The sequence below is a fragment of the Podarcis tiliguerta genome (assembly GCF_965153285.1).
Source record: "Podarcis tiliguerta genome assembly, chromosome: 5".
NCBI classification, from domain to species: domain Eukaryota; kingdom Metazoa; phylum Chordata; class Lepidosauria; order Squamata; family Lacertidae; genus Podarcis; species Podarcis tiliguerta.
In genome coordinates this window covers 67,609,628-67,631,840 of record NC_139538.1, presented here as the reverse complement: position 1 = coordinate 67,631,840, position 22,213 = coordinate 67,609,628, and the positions used below count along the sequence as shown (strand labels likewise).

General features: G+C 45.3%; 1 protein-coding gene across 4 annotated transcripts; it reads left to right on the top strand.

The window, feature by feature from the left end:
* Nucleotides 1–8: 8 nt before the first annotated feature.
* Nucleotides 9–22,076, top strand: TBATA (thymus, brain and testes associated). 4 transcript variants are annotated; one of them, XM_083441456.1, is made up of 9 exons: nt 9–348; nt 7,398–7,637; nt 8,323–8,493; nt 10,383–10,471; nt 13,860–14,024; nt 16,342–16,423; nt 18,429–18,600; nt 19,460–19,512; nt 21,131–22,076. In XM_083441456.1, the coding sequence occupies exons 2-9, from the start codon at nt 7,418–7,420 to the stop codon at nt 21,208–21,210; spliced, it is 1,032 nt and encodes a 343-aa protein (XP_083297582.1). In that variant the 5' UTR covers nt 9–348; nt 7,398–7,417; the 3' UTR covers nt 21,211–22,076. The 4 variants fall into 4 exon arrangements, with proteins under 4 accessions (XP_083297582.1, XP_083297580.1, XP_083297583.1 ...); XM_083441454.1 differs by lacking the exon at nt 9–348 and adding an exon at nt 839–978; XM_083441457.1 differs by lacking the exon at nt 9–348 and adding an exon at nt 840–978 and having other exon boundaries at nt 10,386–10,471.
* Nucleotides 22,077–22,213: the final 137 nt, after the last annotated feature.

Below are 22,213 nucleotides of genomic sequence, written 5' to 3'. Positions count from 1 at the left end.
CTGTTCTTAATCTGAAGCACCACTTTAGCTAAAGGGGCCTCAGGCTGCTGCCGCTGCGCGATTTCTGTTCTCATCCTGAAGCAAAGTTCTTAAACAGAGGTAATATTTCTGGGTTAGCGGAGTCTGTAACCTGAAGCATATGTAACCCAAGGTACCACTGTAATATATCTCAGAGTCTTCTCACTCGCATAAGCAACACTATACCATGCCCTAGGAAGTGATCCAGTGCTGTTTACAAAGACATTACTGATGTCAGCATGGAAGCCTGAAAATGCAAGCGTGTCAAAAGATCTTATCAAGCAGCAGCTTGATGAGATACATGATCTCCAACTTCTTCTCTTCCACAAGGTGAGTGCCTGTCATAAACAAGTTACATGAACCCCAGTCTCTTGAGCGGTGAGACCTTTCAGGGACTTCAAGCTCACACCCGGGCTATTTCCCCTGGAGTGAAGGTCACTGGAGACCAATGGCATTTCTGTGCGATATGGCTTTATTGGCATATATGTTCAGGCTGAGCCTAGCACTGGGTTCATCACAGAGTGCAAGACAAGTATGTGTGAGATTGTTAATGGAAAAGGAATAAAAATAAAATGGAAAAATATCTCAATCTTCCTGTCTCGATCGTGATGAATCCACGTCTCCTCCCACTGCTGAAACAAAATCGGATTTAAACAAAAAACAAAACTCAATTTTCTTAACTGGAGTTTGCCTCTGGAGGAAAAAAAACCAGGAGTTGACTATATGGTTGGGGGGGGGAAGGCGAAAAGAAAACAGAGCAGATGAAAGGGGAGAGGGGTAGGAGGGACAATCGTTGGCTGTTGTCAAGAAAAAGTGTTACCTAGCAACTTTGACACAGTCGGGACAAAGAAGGCAGACTTTTGTTATGTACAGAAGTGAGATTATTTTTGCAGCCTTTGGCCAGACAGTAAGTCAAAAGGACACCCCACTCCCCACATGGATGTGGCAACAGATTAAATGGTGAGTCGCTCCTTTATAAATATTGAATAAGAAGCACATCTGGGGTTTGTTGTTGTCTTTGTTCAAATGCCATAGCTGCAGGCCAAATTAGCTTATGCAGATCCTTTAAAAAAACTATTGCTTTCTGAGAACTCAGCAAGGGGGGCGGGCAGAGAAGAAAGGGAGTGAAAGCAAGAAATATACTACCTCCTATATCAAATTTCCGTAAGTATCCTGCAACGGCTTTAAAAACAGTTGAGAGACAAGAGCACTTTCTTTCTGCTTCTTACTAGGCATTTAAATTAATTGCATACGGCTGTTGACTACGGACCACCTTGATTTCCAAGCATATGCAGTATATTTTTTCTTGTTCTGTTTGACCAACTGCTATAATTTCTTTTCGCGTCTTGTCCCATATTCATCTCGGAGACTGGACATTTTATGTATTTGTTGCATATGTCTATTGGATGGTGGCTCAATTAGGGGCCCCTCCAGACCTGTTTTATCACAGGTGTATTCTGCAACGCTTTCTTGACACGACAATAGTGCATTAGTTGTGAACTTTTTCTGCTCTTCTCTGTTCTGGCTGCCCCAACGCTACCACACTATTGCTGTCTGGAGGGGCTACAGTGCAACAAAAGTGGACAAAAACAAACGGGAACATGTATGTTTTAAAAGGTGGTGGGATTTCAGCAGGAATTTACAGGCTATGCCCTGACGGGAAGTGAAGCAGCTTAAGCACCCCAAAAGTTTTGCAGCTTCAAACACAGTATTCAAAGCAGTATAATGTCTGACTGCCCCAAAAGCACCATGAGCAGAAATCGTCATGAGTGTGGAATAAAAAGGAAGTGCCCACAGTTTCAACAGCCCCCCCCCCTTTTTTTGCAAAATATTTTTTTTTGAGAAAGTTTTCAACATAAAATACAATAAAAACCTATCTAATCTAAAAAAAGAAAAAGAAAGAGAGAAAGAGAAGCGAAAAGAGAGAATAAAAAGCAAGAAATAGGAAGGCGAGAGAGAAGAAAAAGAAATAAAAAGTACGGTAGTTGCATCATATCCTTTATCCATATACAGAAAAGTAGACCTTCCTAGCTCTCACCTGAGAACTTCTGTTTCTTACTCCAGCCTCCCACCCTAGGAGATCCTTTCTCCTCTGTCTCCCACACCAGCCAGTCATGTGACCCTTAACAAAGAAAAGGAAGTACAGTGGTACCTCGGGTTAAGTACTTAATTCTTTCCGGAGGTCCGTTCTTAACCTGAAACTGCTCTTAACCTGAAGCACCACTTTAGCTAATAGGGCCTCCTGCTGCCGCCGCGCTGCCAGAGCACGATTTCTGTTCTCATCCTGAAGCAAAATTCTTGTTGTTTAGTCGTTCAGTCGTGTCCGACTCTTCGTGACCCCATGGACCAGAGCACTCCAGGCACTCCTGTCTTCCACTGCCTCCTGCAGTTTGGTCAAACTCATGCTGGTAGCTTCGAGAACACTGTCTAACCATCTCGTCCTCTGTCGTCCCCTTTTCCTTGTGCCCTCCATCTTTCCCAACATCAGGGTCTTTTCCAGTGAGTCTTCTCTTCTCATGAGGTGGCCAAAGTATTGGAGCCTCAGCTTCATGATCTGTCCTTCCAGTGAGCACTCAGGGCTGATTTCCTTAAGAATGGATAGGTTTGATCTTCTTGCAGTCTATGGGACTCTCAAGAGTCTCCTCCAGCACCATAATTCAAAAGCGTCAATTCTTCGGCGATCAGCCTTCTTTATGGTCCAGCTCTCACTTCCATACATCACTACTGGGAAAAGCAAAATTCTTAACCCGAGGTAATATTTCTGGGTTAGCGGAGTCTGTAACCTGAAGCGTATGTAACCTGAAGCATATGTAACCCGAGGTACCACTGTACAAACTTTCCATTATGGGTGAAATTGACTAGATCAGAAGCTGCTTAGGATTCGGTTGAGTCAGTTTCCCTATTCTTTTCACTTCCATAGGACATGAAGAAGCAACTCCAAATGCGAAAACCCTAACCCATTGCCACAAATTACATTGATACATTGACCAGCCTACAGAAGCTGGATCAAGACCAGTGCCTCCACAGGAGATGGTGGCAAATAAAGATTTGTCAACACAGTCTGAGTCAGACTGTGAGTGAAGTAGCTACCTCTTCACTGTGTCCATTCAGTCAACTCCCCTTCCTCCTTGCAAATTCTTCCTCAAAATCAATTCTCTCTTACAAGGACTTTCCTGGTCCACCACAGGCTCACCTGTGCTTCCCTGGATGGTACGGGCCCATCTGCACAACATAAACCCCTCTCCATGGTTGCCTTTTCTGTCAGAGGTGCAGGCAGAGAGTGATGAGAAATAGGACATTGTGTCAGTCCCTGGCATGGCCTTGAGATATTACACTGCATTGCACTAAAACTTTTGCAATGCCACAAAAGGAGACCAGCCTGTTCTCAGCACTAGGTGTACTACATGTGTACAAGCTCATCAGAAGAACTGCTGGATCGGTTCCACATTGTGTCTTCCACAGTGGCCAACCAGATCTTCTGGAAGGTCCATGAACAGAGTGTGAAGGCCAACCACTATGACTCACTCCCAGTAGCTGGTACACACTACCACACTACTTTTGAATCAGGAGGTTGAATGTAGTCATCATGGCTACGAGCCATCGAAAGACTTCTCCGTCAATTTCTCGAATTGCTTTTTAAAGCCACCTGAGCTGGCCATCATCAGAACCTGGCAGTAGCGAATAGTATTAATTGTGTCTTATACGGAGAAATCCTGTCTTTTGTCTCTGCTACCTCTACTTTTTTGAATCTGCTATCAACCAATTTCTGTGGCTGACTCCCAGATTCTAGTAGTATGAGAAAAGGGGATATATGTTTCTCCATTTTTCCCATCTATGCATAATTATATAAACCTCTATAACAGCCCCACTTAGTCATATATCTATTTTTCTAAGCCAAAAGGACTCTGGTGTTTTCACCTTGATCATTTGGGTTTTTCTTCTCTGCCTCTCTTCCTACTCTATTACATCCTCTTTGAGATGGGCAACCAGAACTGTACACAGTATTTAGAATGAAAGAAATGTGATGGCATCTGCCCCATCCATAAAAAACAAAAGCAACTACCTTTGTTGCTGAGACAGTTCGCTGTCATGATAGGATGGTGAAATTTGTTTTTGAACTGAAGGGTGGAGGGAAGTATTTACTTTCAGTAACAACGGCACAATCTAACCAAAGCATCATTGATTTCTATAGAAGAGTAGTAGAGCATGTGCTTAAGTCAGAGGTTTTCAACCTTTTTGAGCCCACGGCTCCCTTGACCAACTACATTCTTTCTGTGGCACTGTGATGCCTGGGACTTGGGCTCAGAACCAGAGGAGTCTTAGTCCGCACTGGATCTTTTGCCTCAGTCGGCATCTGAACCAAGTCCGGGGCTTGATTCTGAAGAGCCCCAGTCTGCACAGGTTCCCCTGCAACAAGCACCAGCTGAGCCAAGTCAGGGGCCTGAGCCTGCCCTGGCTCCAGATGCAGGGATTACCTTGTTGCCTTCGGCTGGGCAACCACTCACAGCTGCTCTGCTTCCAGTTGGGTCAGGAGAGGCTGAGGCAGCCCCTGGGTCTAGTAACCCACCAATATTTCCGGAGCTGCAGAGACTAAGGTCTGAGAGAAGGAGAGGCCCGAGTGCTCGCCTTCGGGCAAGACAGGGAGTTGAGTCACCAGGGGATCAGGAATGGCCATTACCCCAACAAAGATAAAAGGCTGCTGGACCCCACCCCAGATTGCGGGACCAACATTGCTGTTTGCCAGAATCTGCCTGAGACCCTGTGCCTGACCTAGCCTTGTTTCCTGGTGTCCTGCCTTGGCCCTGTCAGACTGACTCCTCATGGAAGCCTTGGATTCAGGACCGGACCTGGACCACGTTGCTCAGGTTAACCCCCGGGCCCAGCACAGACACCTCTGTGGGGTCAGGGGCCCAGTTATGGCACCCCTTGCCTGCAGAACTGGCAGTCTCTTACCCTTTTCCAAACAACCTCCCTTGTGGAGTGTTTCCTCAGCCTCCTTTCCTTGAGAGTCCTTCAGGCAGCTGCCGCTGTTGCCCCTGATCTCTGTGCTGTGTCCCCACCCCACCAAAGAGAGATGCCTCCTCACACTGCCCCACAGGGGCCTGGGACTTGTCTGCTCATTTCCAACAGCAAAGGCTGGCAGACTGGCTGTCTGGACTTCCTTGCCCACTTCCTTCCTTGCTTGCTTGCTTAATCCGAGGCCGTCTCAGCTCCTGGCAACTGCACCCCCTAGCCAGCCACAGAGGCACCATTCACCTGGGGAGCTTATACCCAGGGCTGCTGCAACAAAGAGGTATACAAGCCTTTGGGAGGCAGAGATGCGAGAAGGCATCAGAGGAGGGAGGGAAGGAAAGAAGGACTGAGGTCAATGTTGCCTGTGGCACCCCTGGCCACCATTCAAGGCACTCCAGGGTGACATGGCACACTGGTTGACAACCACTGGCTTAAGTATATTCCATTGAAATGGGGGTTTCAAAGGTCTTCAGATGGATGATTGCATCTGTTTGTAAACCAAAAAGTGTGAGGGTTCAAGCCCACCTGGAAGCTGACTGAGGAATCCTTTCACCCAAAGTCAGAAATAGGAAGAGCAGCTGCAGGGAGTCACTGGTAAGAGGGGACAGACTTCAGAGATAACACTCTTTTCCATTTGGCTGGGAAACGGTGCTGGGTTACACTTGATGTGGGAGAGCCAGGTCCCCAAACTGAACAACGGGTTCAACAATAAATTCCAGGCCTGGTGCTGCTCAAATCAAGAGCCTAATTGGCAATCACATTTCCATGAGCCTAAATGGTACATGCAATATCTTTCCTTGAGTGAAAAACGTATATCAGAGGTGGGGACACTACAGTCGCCCAGATGTTGATGGACCCCAACTCCCATCAGTAACATGTAGGGATGATGGGAGTTGTAGTTCAGCCATATCTAAAGGGCCGCAGGTTCCCCATTCTTGCTATGTATCATCATTCATGTAGAATAGGAATATCCCTGCCCAGGAATGGTAGCAGCGTTTGAATAAACAGGACCTAGCAGGGGCTAGTTAAGATTGCAATGCAAGTTGCATGATCACCATTCACAAATTCTCATTACTATCAATGAAGAAAGATTCCAGCATTCACCTCCAGTAATAGCTGTTGGCTCTGTTCACCTCCGTTAGGCAAACAAAACTTTGAAACCATAACATCTTAATGTAATTAATTAGCTGCTTTCCACATAGCACATGCTGTACACAGGCCTAGGTGGAAACATCATCAAAGTCAACTTAGGCAGCGCTGTGGGGCTTCAAGATAGCATCATTAAACTGAGCTGTGTTTCTGAGTTTGTTTTCGTTTTGATAAGATGCTTCAATGCTTCTTCACACTTGCATCTCTTTTATTGATGCTGACGGTGCAACGTGTGTGTGTTGAACAGCACACAATCCTTCAAGGCAAAGAGCTTGCTGGGTCTTCAGAATATGATCTCAGCGGCACGGCCAAGACTCCAGGTCACCTTTCAAAACTCTCAGAAGGGAGGGTGTCTTTAAATGGCCAGTTGTTTTGTTCTTCAGCAGACCTGTTGCAGACTCTGTTTCTCAAGTTCTCGTTCATCACATGACTCAGGCTCCCTGTCATAGAGTCTCTGGCTTTAAAACCTTTCCTGCACACCTATGCGAGATTGTTCACATCATCCTTACTTGCGGCAGTCTGTTTAAGAGTGGCTTTTAAGGTTAGTACAACATTTGGGATTATTGACTTCTTTATAGAGAGAAAAATACAAGAACTCGCCAGCGTTCATCTAGACATTGGATTCAATCAAGTTGGTTGGATTCCCTGGAGTGTAAAAGATAACGTGTAATAGGCCAGATCAGAGCAAAATCAATATATTTTTAAAGGCATTCACTTCAGTGGGAGGGAATAGAAATGTTTTAAACTGTATTGGCTTCCAGACAATGTGTTTTTATTCAGAATTTATTCAGATTTGCTTGTTTATACAGCATCATGTCAAGCAATTGTTTTCCCACGCTTTTTCACTGCTTTTCCATTGCCTTCCTTGCTGTAGAAAGTCAGGTTATTTTTGAACCAGGCTTAATGCATAAGAGCACCAGATCCAAAATCATTTTAATTGCACAAGCTGAATTTGCTGCAATTCTACTTGCAAACTCGCCACAGTCTAGAAGCGCCCTGTCTCACTAGAAACGTGGGTGTTTGCAATTATTTAAAGTTGTTTGTCAAACTATTTTTGCATGCCTTTGTGGATTTGGAACAAGGAGCCTGGGTACTACGTAAGCAGCCAAGGGAACCAAATTTCACTGTTTTCCTAGGAGAGACATCCTTTAGGCATCCGTTGCTCTGCAAGTTGTAAAATTGTTTTGTATAACTTTGCCTCTTCTCTTTTTACCCAGGAACATCTACGAAAGAGGAAATGGGGGATCTGAAGAGTCCATCTGCCAGCCCCTTCACAGGCAAAGACATCACTGTTCTGGCAGGGAAGCTTAAACACATGGCCCTGAATACCCCACTCCGTTTCAGCGCTCAGGCCTTGAGACCCCATTCCAAGAACAGCGCTCGGTTTGGCTGCCTCAGCCATCACTCTTTCTTCTCACGGCACAATCCCCACCCTCACAGAGTCACTCATATTCAAGGTAAACACACAGCAGTGCCATCCTGTACAAATCTGTTCAGAAGTAAAGTTCAGGCATGCTTTTGTTAGATGATGAAAATCCGAAAGCACTTAAATAAATAAATAAAAATGAGCAAAAGTTGCAGCACAAAATTGCTGCTTATAGCTGTAAATTACAGTGGCATATTTATGAGCTTTGCATGCAATAGAATGCAAAAAGTACAATGTGTGACAATTCAATTAGCTCTTTAAGGCATGCAACAACAACAACAACAATTCCTCCGGTAATTAATACCCTAATGTAGGCTCACCACGCCACAGAAAGAGGCTGTGCATACACCATACAATGAAAGCACATGACCTCCCCCAAATAACACTGGGAATTGTAGTTTGCCAAGGGTGATGGGAACTACAGTTCCCAGGATTCTTTGAGGGGTGTTGGGTGCTTTCAATCTATGGCGTGTACATAGCTGGAGTCTCACCTTTCACTAAGTTTGAAGGCAGAATTGGAGCCTTCAAAATCCAAAATGGATTCCAGAAGGGAGTTCTAAAGACTCAGAAGGCACACAGGTGAAGAATCTGAGTCTAGGAAATCCTTTCTGAAGCAGAACCAGGCAGCTCCTCCAATCTCTAGTTTAAGCCAGTTTTCTTCTATAATGTGGTTCTTTCCTGTGCAACTTACCCATGGATGCCTTCTTCTGTTGCAGGTTTGAACGGTGCTCCTGTTTGCACAGTTAATGACGAGTGGTGCGAGCAGACCATTCTGCCACCTCACCCAATGATAAAGAGTCAGATTCGTGCTTCTATTTTGGGGGCGCCTGGGGCTCAGATACCCATCGGAGACCCACAACCTGTTCCAGTCCCCTGGCTATCGACAGGTTAGTACGCAACAAGAATATTTCCAACACAAGCGCCACACTCAGAAATGCACAACTTTCCAGGGGTGCACACTGGCAATTTGCAAAACAAGAGTTTTTTTGGGGGGACACCTCCCATTCACTTCAAAATGAGCTTTCCCCCACTATGCAAATAGCTCACAGGGGCCTTGATCTGGATTGGGGCTAATAGTTAAACCTTCTACACACACACACACATCTATTCCACAAACATGCTAGGATCTCAGTCTGGATCATGTTCCTCATGCTCAAAATTTGTGGGATACACACACACACACACACACACACACACACACACACACATGGGTAAAGGTAAAAGACCCCTGGCCAGTTAAGTCCAGTCAAAGGCGACTATGGGGTTGCGGTGCTCATCTCACTTTCAAGCCAAAGGAGCCAGCATTTGTCCACAGACAGCTTGCCGGGTCTCGTGGCCATCATGACTAAACCACTTCCAGCGCAACGGAACACCATGATGGAAACCAGAGCACGCAGAAACGCCGTGTACCTTCCCGCCACAGCGGTACCTATTTATCTACTTGCACCAGCATGCTTTCAAACTGCTAGGCAGGCAGGAGCTGGGACAGAGCAACAGGAGCTCATCCCCTTGTGTGGATTTGAACCGCCAACCTTCTGATCAGCAAGCCCAAGAGGCTCAGTGATTTAGACTACAGCACGACCCACATCCAAATATCTGTGCATAAGGGCACAGATCTGGAGCTGGTGTATTTTGTAGCTTGGTGCTTAGATCAGATACTGATAAAAGTCTCCGGGTGAAGACTTTTTCCTGCCTGTTTGGACAATTACAAGGAAGCCTGCCTCCAAAGGAGAGAGAGAGCTGTTCGCACAGTCCTGATAGTCGTATGAAACAGGTTTTGGTGTGTGTATGATTTGTTGCCCCGTCTTACGATACCACAGAGAGCACTACTGTCAAAAAGCTCAGCTTAGCTTCCTTCCGAGATCCACTTCACCACCTGCAATCTATCCTAATCAACAAGGGTTGTCAATGCTATTATATCACAGACTGTGCCATTAAATATCATCATGATGAATATGCCTCCTGAGGACACGGTGATTAATAGCACCCGCATTAAAGCAGAAATGGGGGGGGGGTGTGTGCTTGTTTCTTGAGCTGCCTCACGTGATCTCAGCAGGCTGTAATTTGGTTCTCAGCTGTTTCTGAATCTGCATCAAATTATTGCCAGGGGTTTAACAGATTCCACTTGGGTTCACACCCATACCAATATATACAAAGCATTCTTATACCACTTTCTTATACCATTTTCAACAGCCATGCCGTTTGTTAAGGGTGCTGGGAATTGTAGCCCCGTGAGGTCAGCACCCTTAACAAACAACACTTCCAAGGTTTATTTGGGGAAATCCATGGCAATGACAGTGGTAAAAGAGTGCTTCATATGTATGGCGTGGTGGTAAAAGAGTGCTTCATATGTATGGCGTGAATGTGGCCTCGTTTCCGATCTGTTCCCGAATGTTCATCAAGTTGCTGCTGAATGTTCAACAGCATTTGAAACAATGATCTTCAGTCGTAACCCAAAGGCCAGGATGCCTCTGTCAAAACTAGCATATAACAAATAATAAAATGGGCATGCTAGTTTTGAATGCACAAGGGGTTTTTGTGTAGTGGAACGTTCAGTCTGCCTTCTGAAGTGGTATAGTCCAACTCCCTGCTATCAATATATCACACAAGACTGCCAGTCATGTGTTTTGCCTGTAAGACTGTTCCACACATTACGCACAGAGGCAAGCTCAGGGAGGGAAGCTGCAGCCGATCCTGGCTCCCGCATGACCGCATCCCAGCCGCTTTTGTTTTTATTTCGAATTTGCCATCTTCCTCATTCCTCCCCTCTCTCAAGCAGGTTCTTTGTCCAATGCCTGGCGAGAAGAATTGAGGGAACTTGCTGCAAGAGTCAGAGCCGCCTCGTCCACTGAGAAAAAGGAGGCAGTGAGTAGGAAAGGGTGGCGCATTGTGATCCCATACCTTGGGGCTGATTTGCTAAGGAAGGGGGTGAGCCCAACACTGGGAATGAAAGTAACCAAGTACAGTGGATGGGAGCAAAAACAGTCCAGCACAATTATTTGTCCAGATAATGAGGAAAAATAGCACTGCTGTTTCCCATTTTGTAACCTTGCTGAGACTTGGGCCGTCTTCTTTAGTGATTCTTTCAGAAGATGACAACTCCTCATTTTGTTCATATCAGAATAAATTACTTCTCATTCAAAGAATACCCAAAGACGAGTTAGTGGGATGCTTAACGTACAGGTAGGGGGTGATAAGCCCATGGTACAGTGGATTGGTGTGTCTGACTGTTAACCAGAAGGTTGGTGGTTTGAGCCCACCCAGGGATGGCAGTGGGCAGGATTCCTGCAGTGCAGGGGATTGGATGAGATGGTCCTCGAGGTCCCTTCCAACTTTACAATTCTATGATTTTATGATATAGTTACATGATGGACTTCTGTTGAAATGAATAAGCATAAATAACACTCCCCTGCAGGGGGCAAGGAACCTGCAACTTCTAGATGTTATTGGACTCCCATCATCTCTGTTGGCTAGAACTGATGGGAGCTGGAGCCATCATCTGGAAGGGAACAGGTTCCCAAACTCAGCTCCACCATGGGCTGGGCTGAGACTGAAACTCCAAGAAGATAAGAAGAGCCTGCTGGATCAGGCCAATGGCCCTTCTAGTCTAACATTCCCATAGTGACCAACCCATGAGATCTAAGCAACCTCCAGATTTAGGGATGTCAATACTCTAATCCAGCTTACTTCTCTGAATTCTGAGGCTAAGGTCCAATATCAGAGGGCAGGGCACTGTGGAAAGACTGGGGTGGTTCCTAGGCAAAGAATGGCATGCAGTTGCTAGCCTTCCCAATGTTGAAACTTTGGCTCCAACCGACTTTCTGGGGCAGCTGCCTGGGCCAATTCTCAATTAAATATTTGTGGCCGGTTACACAAGGCCAACCAACTACACGCCACCACCATCATCTCTAGTTTTGTAAGGGTTGATGCTGAAACTCTACCAGAGGTCAGAATTGTGGAGCAGTAGAAGACTAGCACAACCGAAATTTGAGCTTTTCCTCAAATACAGACAATACTGGGAGCAGCTTGTTCCAACCTAACCTGGATGATGGCTCAAAAATGAAGTGCTGCCCTTTCTGGGAGGAGTTTTGTTCACCCAGCTCAGATTCACTGAGTGCTACAAACCACTCATATTTAGAAACACAAGATTCAAGGCTCTGTCTTTCCATATCAATTGTTTAAAGCCACAGCTCAGTGGTTCATTCACACACACACACACACACACACACACACACACAGATGATATAGATATAGATATAGATGATATAGATATATAGATATAGGTAAAGGTAAAGGTACCCCTGCCCGTACGGGCCAGTCTTGACAGACTCTAGGGTTGTGCGCCCATCTCACTCAAAGAGGCCGGGGGCCAGCGCTGTCCGAAGACACTTCCGGGTCACGTGGCCAGCGTGACATCGCTGCTCTGGCGAGCCAGAGCCGCACACGGAAACGCTGTTTACCTTCCCGCTAGTAAGCGGTCCCTATTTATCTACTTGCACCCGAGAGTGCTTTCGAACTGCTAGGTTGGCAGGCGCTGGGACCGAACAGCGGGAGCGCACCCCGCCGCGGGGATTCGAACCGCCGACCTTTCGATCGGCAAGCCCTAGGCGCTGAGGCTTTAACCCACAGCGCCACCCGCGTCCCAACGATATATAGATATAGATGTAGATATATACAGAAAAGTTGGGTGTCTCCCCCTCTCTCTGCCGAGCAGTAGCAAAAGTCCATAAGGTTCCAGGCACTCGCCCAGGGTTTGGGCTCCTTTGGAGAACTGAAAGCAGCGGAGACCATTGTAGCTTTAAGAAATATGATCCCCCCCCCCACACACACCTATTTAGTCTGCATGGATGGGGTCCAGATTTTATAGCATGGTCATCTCAAGAGGGTCAGTGGGGCACTCAGTCCAAGGCATCTCTCCTAATTATACCTTCCTAAAAACTAAGCCTCCTCTATTCAGTTTCGTTCTTTTGATGCTTTGAAGTACTCATGGTTAGGTTTCACCTAACAAAGGAGTTCCCCTGCCTTGTTGATCAACACTTGTTGATTGACTAGGATTAAAGATTGGTAAGCACTTAGAACATTTACCTCTTTCCATGCTAATTGCTGATGCTCAGAAGTAGGTACACACGTTCCAATACACATGGATCTTGATTATATTCTCGACATTGGACACAGTCTTTACAAATAACCTCTGATTAAACCTCTTGCATAACCCCTTTCTAATGCACATTGAGACAGTCTTGCAACATATCCCAGTTATAACATACAAGTTCTAATTACATTCTTTTCATTCAACCTAAACATTTAGCACCACAGATCAATATAGATCCATCCATCCATCCAACTATACACACACTCACTCTCACATGTACACATCAATCAATCAATCGACCAACCAACCAACCAACCAACCACTACATCGTGTTTAACTAAAAGTCATTACAAATCTTTCACACACATATACCCTGTTGGCCACCAGTAGATGGCTCACAAGCCTCAGCTATAAATAAGGATGGCTTATTTTGAGTTCAACATCTAGTACTTTCCCCATGTCATATTTTGGAGTCTTACGTAAATTTTCTTGATACTGAAAGGCCACAACTTTAAATCACTATTACAACATTTAACCGTTGTGGCTTCCCCTAAGGAATCCTGGGGACCCCTATTCCCCTCTCAGATTGATTTAACAGTCCATCTCTCTTTCCAGGAGACTCTGGGAACTATAGTTCTGTAAGTGGAATAGAAGTTTCTTAAGGACTTTCAGCACCCTTAACAATCCACAGTTCCCAGGATTCTTTGGGGGAATCAGTGACTGTTAAAGTGGTATGAGGGCACTTTAAATGGCTCCAAAATGCATTCACAATGGTTTCTTAAGAAATGTGTTTCCTTTACTGGAGCAAAAATAGGCTCCTGAGTTTATGTCTAAATTAAAGGTTCCTTATCAGATCCATAATCAGAGAATTAATTTGCTGTAATATATGCTAATAGTGAATATGGGGCAGACTGCAAACTCAACTCAGCAAGATCAGAGCATGCTCAGTAGACATGGAATGCTGATTGACAGATGAGAGCAGGTGGGAAAGGAAAACCTGGGCAGGAGGGGAGGGGAATGGAATGGAATGGCGTATCCTGAAAGAGGGTATGGCTGGCTTACTACAACTCTGGACAGGAGCACTCTACATCGCAATATTTTGTGTCTGACTTGTTCTTCCATGTCCAGTTCCTCTACTGTAGCTTGTTGTTGTATTTTAAGGCAGAAAAGTCTCGGAGGGAGACGCAATACTCAGAAGAAACAGGACGTCTCATCCCACCTCCCTCTCGAGCTACAGCTTGCCATTCGTCCCGCCGTTTGCACAGGAACAATGCCAGGAATAAAGGCAATGATGCGACCCTGCTCTTCCGGGACCAAGAACTTATAGTAAGCCATGCATGGGGGGGGGCAAACAGACCCTTCTTTTCTTTTCTTTTAACCTGTACCCCAAACCAATTACAACTATTTTCCTGAAAATTAATTGATGGAGTAGTAAGAAAAGTTTCTGCTCAAAGCTGACTATAAATTAAATTTGATAATTGATGGAATAATAAGAACAGTTTCTGCTCAGAATGGATTAAAAATTAAATCTGATAAAGCAGATAATTATCACACACAATTGTTATGTTTCATTTGCTTTGGGGAAAAAGTTAGGAAAGCAGCAAAGTGCCTGGAGATGTTTATCTTTTTTAAAAAAAACAAAAACAAAATTTATATACCATTTGGTTGTAAGAAATCTAAGTGGATTACAAAACTATCAAGTAAAACATTAATTTAAAAAAAACCAGTTAAAAACAGGTATTTAAAAACATTCAAAAGATGATTAAAATGAACAGTAACCAAAAAAGAGATAAGTACATGTAGTTTGCCTAAACAACAATGTTTTAAACAAGTTCTGAAAAGAGTACAGCAAAGGAACCTGCCTGGTGTCAATAGGTGAGGGGGTCCAAAGTGTAGATGCTGCTGAACTAAAGGATTGATTTCTTACAATTGTGGAATGAGTACTTTATGGCATCAGTAACAGCGCCAGTTTCACAAATTCAAGCAGCTGCATGTGCTTATATGGATTAAGGTGATACTTCAGGTAAACTGGTCCCAAGCTGTTAAGGGCCAATAGTAACACACTGAACTTGGCCCAGCCCAGCAGCAAATGGGCAACTAGTGCAGAACTCTTTGAAAAGAATAAAACCTGGTTCTAAATAGCTACTGTCTGAATGCCCAAGTAGAGCGAGTGCCCAAACAGACCGGAGATTCATATGACACAACCGTTGCTAGGCTGTGTAACTCAGGCCTGCTGCATGCTAACCTGCCTGTTTAAGATCTTATTCTCAACCCCCCCCCCCCCCGAGAGTTCATGTCTCTCCTCTTGAATACACAAATCGATTTTGTCTGGTAGAACTGGGGAAAACTGGCCTTAGTCAACTTTTCCATAGCCCATCTCCCAACTTCCAAAAGATGTTGAGGCATCTCCCTGATGGACCTGACTGACTAGTTATTGGCAGGCCACAACCACCTGTCAACCAAGGCCCTCCAGGATCAGAAACCCTTTCAAAGATTACTGTTGCCAGTCCCTCAGCATTACTGCTACCTTATACCTTATATTGGTATTAGGGTCCTGGGCATACTTCTGGCCAGACTCAAAAGGGATATTTCCCCTTAACATGCCTAGATCCACTTGGCTCATGCTGCATGTGTGCAGGGTTTGACAGAGAAAAGCAAGCTATACCTTGGGCTCTGGGCTAGCTCTGTCTCCTCATAAGTCTTGGACTCTCAGAAAGCACACCTGTCTACGGATTGAGGGGTCCTAAGGGGAGTGTGGTGGCAACGGGGAAGATCTCACACAGCCCATGGCATTAGGTTACTCTCCAACACCAAGTAAAAGTTCCCAGGACCTTTCCTGGAATTCCTAAGCATTCTAGCGTTGCCATATTTTGAAGAGCAAAAAAAGAGGAGACTATGACAGCCATTCAAAGCAAATAAATGCAATGTGACTCAAATTATACCCCTGAAAAACAGGGAAGCGGGTGGCGCTGTGGGTTAAACCACAGAGCCTAGGACTTGCCAATCAGAAGGTTGGTGGTTCGAATCCCCGCAACGGGGTGAGCTCCCATTGCTCGGTCCCAGCTCCTGCCCACCTAGCAGTTTGAAAGCATGTCAAAGTGCAAGTAGATAAATAGGTACCTTCCGGCGGGAAGGTAAACGGCGTTTCCGTGCGCTGCTCTGGTTCGCCAGAAGCGGCTTAGTCATGCTGGCCACATGACCCGGAAGCTGTACGCCGGCTCCCTCGGCCAATAAAGCGAGATGAGCGCTGCAACCCCAGAGTCAGCCACGACTGGACCTAATGGTCAGCGGTCCCTTTACCTTTACCTATACCCCTGAAAAAGAGGGTGTGTCTTGGAAAAAGAGGACCCTAATTACCCTAAGATAGGTCTCCATACCTTGCTGCCTGCAAGCTACTAGGTATAAATGGAAGCCCACCAAGGGTTTGACCAGCGTCCTCATTCTGACCCCTGCCTGGGACTGTGGGGAGAGGCGTGGGGAGATTGCACCATAGGAACAACGAATGGTAAGGTAGGGCAAAGTTCTCACCAGCATAAAAATTACCGAGATAAGCCTGTGTGTATACCCTCTTGACCCTGTTGTTTCAATGTCACTCCGACCCCGGTTGTGCTGACACTTTCCCACTGTCCTCTTCTGCCAACAGATTTTGGAGCTGCTCTGTCAGATCCTGCAGACAGATTCCTTGACTGCGATCCAGCAATGGCTGCTCATGGCTGCGCAGAGGGGTAAGGTGTATGCAGAGCCTGCAAGGAGCAAAAGCCTTTGGAAATGTGGATTATCTCTACTTTGTTATCAGCTATCTCCCCCTATTAACACCCGTTGCAGCTCAGTGGGTTATTGTCTAATGCATCGAAACACTCAGGGCATGCAGCACGTTTGCAATGCCACCTTGAAGCATAGGCCTTTCCACACATTACAACACAGCAGCACCCAGGGGATTGCAGCAGAATGTGCAGCTGACAAGTCAGTCCTGATTTTCTGGTCATTGTTTCCAGCTATGTCTCATTTGCATATAGCCCAGCCAATGTGGTCCATGAGTCGGTACCCTGCATTACTGCAATGCACTCTGTGTGGTGCCACCCTTAGAACTGGCCTGGGAGCTGCAGCTAGTGCAGAATTCAGCAGCTCAGCTGTTGAGTGGGCTGGGTCCAGTGGCAGAGCAAGCCAATGGGGCAGCCTGGGGATGGGGCCAGCCACCCGCAGGGGCGGGGCCAGCTGGAGCAGGATGCTCCACAGGGCCTCAGAGGGGTCTGCCTGCCTCCTCCCACTCAGCTGCCCTACAGCTGAGGGGGAGGCAGTGGGCAGACTGTTTGGGGCAGCATGGAGCCTGCGGGCACTTAAGCCACCGCATCACTCCCAGGAGAGACGCGTGGCTCAGGCGTGCTGCAGGCCCAGCGGTGAGTGCCACCTGGCAGTTTGTCACACACACCCTCAGTGGCGACACCCAGGGCGGGCAGCCTGCCCTCACCACCCTCCCCTTCCTCCACCCCTGGCTGGGCCATCGAGACCACACACATCACCTCTGCTGAAATATCTGCCCTGGCTGCCAATATGCCAGCAGGCCAAATACTTTACCTGCTGGACCACCTCACTCCATATAGCCTTGCCAGACCATTAGATCATTAGGAGCAACACCTTTGCCAGTGGTGCATGGTGGAACTACCAGGAATAGGTCCTTAACAGTGGCAGTGCCAAAAGCATGGAACTCCCAACTGATATTAAGCAGACATCTCACTATTAAGTATCGGACACTTAAAGCTTTTTTATTCATTCAGGTATTGTGACTCGGCTGTGTTCAATCTGCATATTATGAACAGTTTTCTTTGTTTTATTAATTTTATGTTGTTTTATTAGTGTCTTAGGCACATCACCCTTTTTGTGACTTAGCAGTATATGAACCTGCATGATGAATAAACATAATAAATTAGATTCCTAGATATGCACCTAAATTAGCAACATAGGAATAATTCCTAAGTGTGGTTCAGGCATGTTAAACCTGTACAACGCCTTCCTCTAAGGAAGTCCCTAAGTGACTTTACAGCCAAAGTGAAAATGCAATAATAAAATCACATAAACGTTATTAAGCACAGTCCTATCACCAGGGTTGCCCAAATGCCTGGGGAAACAAGTATGTCTTTGCCGGATGCTGAAATGATGACAAAGTTTGTGCCAGTCAGGCCTCCCTGAGGAGAGCATTCCATCAACGAGAGGCTACTACAAAGAAGGCCTGTTCTCTCATCACCAACCCTCAGAATCTCCAAAACTTGGGGCTCCAGCTGTGAATAAAGACTGGGCCCTATTTGTATCTCATATGCATAAAATGTTTCTTGGATAATATTTTCACAATGCGCCCTTTATTTGCATCAGTGTGTCCCAAGCGTGTGTCTCTAGCTGTTTTTGGACTACAGTTCCCATCATTGCATACCACTGGTCCTGCTAGTTAGGGAAGATGGGAGTTGTAGTCCAAAAACAGCTGGAGACCCAAGTTTGGGAAACCCTGCTCTATCTAGATCCCCCTCAAATATCTCAAGGTCTGGGCAGGTTCATTTGGTTATTTACACACTGATAGTTTTATATGGGAATGATAACTTGTGGGCTAATTCTTATTTATATGTGAAATTGCATGCAGGGAAAAAAGAAGGGCAGCTGGAACAAACCTATTTATTTTACCTTAAAACTGTGCAGGTGAGATCTTTTGATTCCTAAACATGTCCTCTCCTCTCCCTGCAGAAAAGGACCTTGTCATGGGATTGTTGCAGACGGCCACTGCCAATTTACATCTTGATCCTCAGGAGCTGACCACAAGCATGGAAAGTGATGGAAAGCATCCATCACAGTTGCCCCCAGATACTTCAGGATTTGCCCCCAAACAACGCAGCCTTGGGAGAAATCATGTGTCCAGGTGCCCTCTTTGCAAGTCCTTTGAATGTTTGCTAAAATGAATTTCTGTTGCATATTACAGAAAATAACTAGACACGTTATGGGGGAAAGTACTTCTTGACACAGCACAGACTTAAATCATGGAATTTGTGCCCACAAGAGGTAGTGGTAGCAAGCAACATGGATGGTTTTAAAAGAAGTCTAGACAAATTCATGCAGGGTAAAGCTATCAATGGCTTCTAGCTGCCCAGAGTGGCTGGGACAAGTGGCTAGGATGGACTACAATTAATACATTCTCATTATTGTTATCATCTTCTACTTCCAGTAGAGCGTCAAACCCACTGGTTATATGTTATATAAACACAGGGCTGGATTTAGGTTTGATGAGGCCCTAAGCTACTGAAGGTCATGGGGCCCTTTATATGTCCAGCTGTCCTTTGTCAACAACCAATTGTCACTGTTTTTTGTGTTGAATATATGCTATACGGTAATTTATGGGCCTAATAGGTATCTAAAGCCATTTGCACAAACCAAAATATGTATTTTATCAAAGTAATGGTTGAACTGAAATACAGTTAAGAAGAAGTATATTAATAGTGAAATTGGGGGTGGGGGGGACAAGAGAGTGGGGCCCTAAGCTATAGCTTGTTTAGCTCATATGTAAATGTGGCACTGCATGAACATTAGGGACACAGCCAGCGGACTGCTAAAGCATCATTCCTGCTGGAAAGAAACCATTTAAAGGGCTATGCAAATGCTGAAGATGAACAGATTGTCCAAGATGATCGCAAAATGACAAAAGTAGTTTTCATGCCAGAAATGTTGGTCAAGGTGCGTAGCTTCTCTTATAATCATGTTGGCCCTGGTTTATTTTGTTGCAGGATGTCTGTTATGAGACAAAAACAAGAACCTATCCCAGAAGAAGAAAAGCCAGGTAAAAACAAAAACAAAAAAAAACCCTGTAGAAAATGCTGTGTTTTCATTGGAAAATGCAAGGCATTAATTAGGTGTCCCTGCGGCAACCAGTGGAAATGTGCTGTGTAGGGATCTTAAGCAGGAAATTAGCTGCTGGGTGTGCTTCAGGTGGGTTGAGACTCAGACTCTAGACTCAGAATAAGCCAAGGGCAGTGCCTGATTACACAGCTCAGCTTCCAACATGTTCCCATCAAACTATTTCATATGAGGCCATCTGCGCAGGGTATGCTTGCTCCTTAGGCTCAGTGAACTACCCTAAGGTGGAGGAGCAGGACTGCATATGTATTGTGTAAGCACTTAATGTGGAATTATGCTTCATCCCTGCTTTGTGCATGCTGAACCACACAGAGAGCCAACATTGTGCCCTCCTGACATATAATTACAGCAGGACTTATATAATTACAAAATGGATGGCACAATTGTTTCCTGTAATTCTAAAGAAGGAAGGTGTTCTCACCTGGGGCCTATGTGAAGTCAAGCCTTTGGTGAGCTGCATCCAGAAAAGCGAAAGATGCTGGCACTTCCTCAAAAAGCTTCAGGTTTATCAAAGTGATCTTTGACTTAAGCAAGGTTTTTCTGTTTGCGTTTTCTGTCGTGGCAGTGGGCCCAGACCAAATCAGCAATGCTCCTAGACATAGGACATGACTTGATATTTCGTAACCAGCAACTGGAGAAAGAAAATTAGCCATGTATGCTTCCCATGGGACTTGATAGATATTTGTAATTAACATTCCTTACTGGATGACCAGTGAATGTGACCTGTTTTTAAATAATAGGCTCCCTGATCCTTCATTGAAACAAATTGATACTTTACTGTACTGTGGCTAACAAAATTTCTCCTGCAGATTACTTTTCATGAGCGCTTCCCAGCATTTTGGTCTCAAATTTAGGTTTTAGTCCGTTCCGGCCTTACTCTTAGACAGTTTGAGGGGACTCCTTCATACTTCATATATATTTTTGAATACCATTAAAGGGGTGAAAAATTCTCTATTACTATTTCCCCATCCCCACACACAACTGAGTGGGCCTTTTTGATCTTTGACCTCAGGCACCAAGTTAACTTGGATTATCTTTCCACTTTATATTTGTATAACCCTATTGAATTCTCTGCTGATTCTGGCTTACTTCGGTGGATGCAAGCAATCAGCCATCATTCATACCTATGCTACCTAGTTGCCCAAAGGAGGTTTGGAAGTCTGGTGGTATGCCTTTATAGTGTTTAGGGGAGCAAATCTGGGCAGGGGGTTTACAAAAATATGGCCATAATCTCTGGTTCTCACTGTTAAGTTGTGGGTGAACATATCAGACGACACAGCGATTCTTCAAACAGCTCTTGTTTATTCACAGGCCAGAACAGAACTGAACTGAAGGGTTCAGTCAGCCTGCTGATATAGAGCTCCAGTACATCGTAACTGTAACAACTTTTCTAAAACTATCCAATCACTGAACGTCACTTTCGATCCCTTATTTGCATAACTATCTACAGTATCCCCCTGCTGGCCCAGGGTGAGAACTTCAGTACATAACACTCATATCCACATTAACCAAACTGTCTCATTTGTGTTTTCCATTTTCAGTGCACATGGGCTCTGCAGAGGTTCTCCAGTTTCACCCCTCTGCAGATGAAAAGCAAAACCATTCAGACCAAACCAATTAGAAAGAATCCTTCCTCCTGATGCGACTACTCTTGCTGCTCCAGCTTGTAGTGATACCGCTCCTGCTACTCACCCAATGGCAACAATGCTGCAAGAAAAAGGGCTTCTTTAGAAAGACCCGACATCTCAGAATGTGCCTCTTGGATTGAGGCCCTGCAGTCTTCAAGGGGGATGACATTTTGAGATGTTGTTCAATGAGACTCTGCATAATTCTGAAACCGTTGGAAGGACCCATTCCGCTGTGTCCTCCTGTGTCCCAGCTTGGTATTCAGCATGATTCAAGAGAGGAATGCCAAGGAGTTGCAGAATGATGAACATGGAAGGTGCACCTTTAATGGCATGGTGCCTATTGTAGGACGATTCTGAACTTTGAGACAAGGACTCAGAGCCTTTCATTCCTTCTTTGATAGTTGGTAGTATGTCAATTAATTATTTCCTCCCTTGGAACAATTTGCATTCCATCCCCACACTGCTGTTTGCTTGCTTGCTTTTTAATGACCATAGTAGGAGTGCAATTGAGATGTTACAAAATTCTGCAGCTTTGTTTTTTAAAAAATAAAAAGCTAGTTGTTTGAGGCTGCTGCTTAGTGCTCTGAATTGTCCTGGGTGTGGAGGAGCTGAAACTTTTCCTAAAGAGCTAGGCTCTAGTTACCTGTTTGGGTTGTGAAACTGACTAGTGTGAAGGGGAGAAGACAGAGAGAAAGATTCCTCTTGCTCAGAAATTTGCTGATGAAATTCATGTATATTACGTGAAACAAGGATTTAATCGTACGGAATTGTTTTGTTGTTGTTGCTGCTGCTGTTGGGTTTCTAAAGTCAGCCTGTAGAATTCTCTTTAACAATAAATCTACAATGAGCAAAAACATTCGACACATGCCTCTGCCTGCCTCCAGAAGCCGTTCAGTTCTTGAGGCGAAACAAGGATGCAAAGCGCTTGCGGTTTGCACATTCCTCTGCAATGGAAAGCCTGTTCTGCAAAGGGACTCTTCCTCCAGTGTCAGGGAA

What these genes read in the sequence shown, in the direction of transcription:
- TBATA (XM_083441456.1), top strand. Translation starts at nt 7,418, where the DNA reads ATGGGGGATCTGAAGAGTCCATCTGCCAGCCCCTTCACAGGCAAAGAC. An exon ending in CAGAGTCACTCATATTCAAG is followed by an intron (nt 7,638 to 8,322) that starts GTAAACACACAG and finishes CTTCTGTTGCAG; the next exon opens with GTTTGAACGGTGCTCCTGTT. An exon ending in AGTCCCCTGGCTATCGACAG is followed by an intron (nt 8,494 to 10,382) that starts GTTAGTACGCAA and finishes CCCTCTCTCAAG; the next exon opens with CAGGTTCTTTGTCCAATGCC.